The sequence below is a fragment of the Acanthamoeba castellanii genome, assembly GCF_000313135.1.
Source record: "Acanthamoeba castellanii str. Neff unplaced genomic scaffold scf7180000084770, whole genome shotgun sequence".
Classification (NCBI taxonomy): Eukaryota; Discosea; order Longamoebia; family Acanthamoebidae; genus Acanthamoeba; species Acanthamoeba castellanii.
The window spans coordinates 1,134,066-1,134,701 of NW_004457532.1; the positions used below are offsets into that span (position 1 = coordinate 1,134,066).

At 71.4% G+C, this 636-nt stretch overlaps 1 protein-coding gene across 1 annotated transcript in view; it reads right to left on the reverse strand.

Moving 5' to 3' along the window:
• Window positions 1-636, reverse strand: part of ACA1_270500 (PX domain containing protein) — a gene marked incomplete at both ends in the record, with an annotated part of 6,197 nt that overhangs the window by 3,831 nt on the left and 1,730 nt on the right. The window contains one exon of the mRNA XM_004341603.1: window positions 57-538. Within this exon, the coding sequence (XP_004341651.1) occupies window positions 57-538 (482 nt within the window). The remainder of the gene's footprint in view (window positions 1-56; window positions 539-636) is intronic.

Sequence of the window (636 nt, forward strand, 5' to 3'; positions counted from 1 at the left end):
TTGCGATCGAGCAGCGCAATGGTGGCCCGCGGCGATGTGGGTCCGCTGGCGCTCACGGTCGCCGCGCGCACCGCCGGCGTCGCCTGCAATGGGGCCAACTCCGCCGCGGACGCCGACGACGGACCCAACGCCGAGCCGCCGCCACCGACGGCGGATATGGCGCCTGGCGGCATCGTGACCCGCGGCGACACCTGGCCGCGCTCGCCGCGCGGCGACGTCGACTGCCACGACGGGTAGGTAGTCGACGAACCCGCGCCCGCGGCCGTGTTGAGGGTGGGAATGGCCGGCATCGGCGCGCTGGTGAGCGACACGGGTCGGTTGAACAGGTTGATCGGCGGGACATCGGCGTTGGACTCGCGGCGCGCGGGGCGTGGCGGCGGCGGGCGCCGGAGGAGGGAGCTGCTGACAGGCCGCGCGTCGGCGGCGGTCGCGCTGCGCAGTCGGCCCTCGGACCCGGGCGAGAGCGGCCGCTCGTCGGATGTCGACAACGATGACGGAGACGTCGACGTCGACGTGGACGGCGTCGAGGCCATAGATGCTGAATAAGAAGAAGAATGCGACGTAGAGGACGTGGTTGATGACGAGGGAGGGGCAGCTTGTTGCTGATAGTGGGAGTGGGTGGTGAACGAGGGCGAC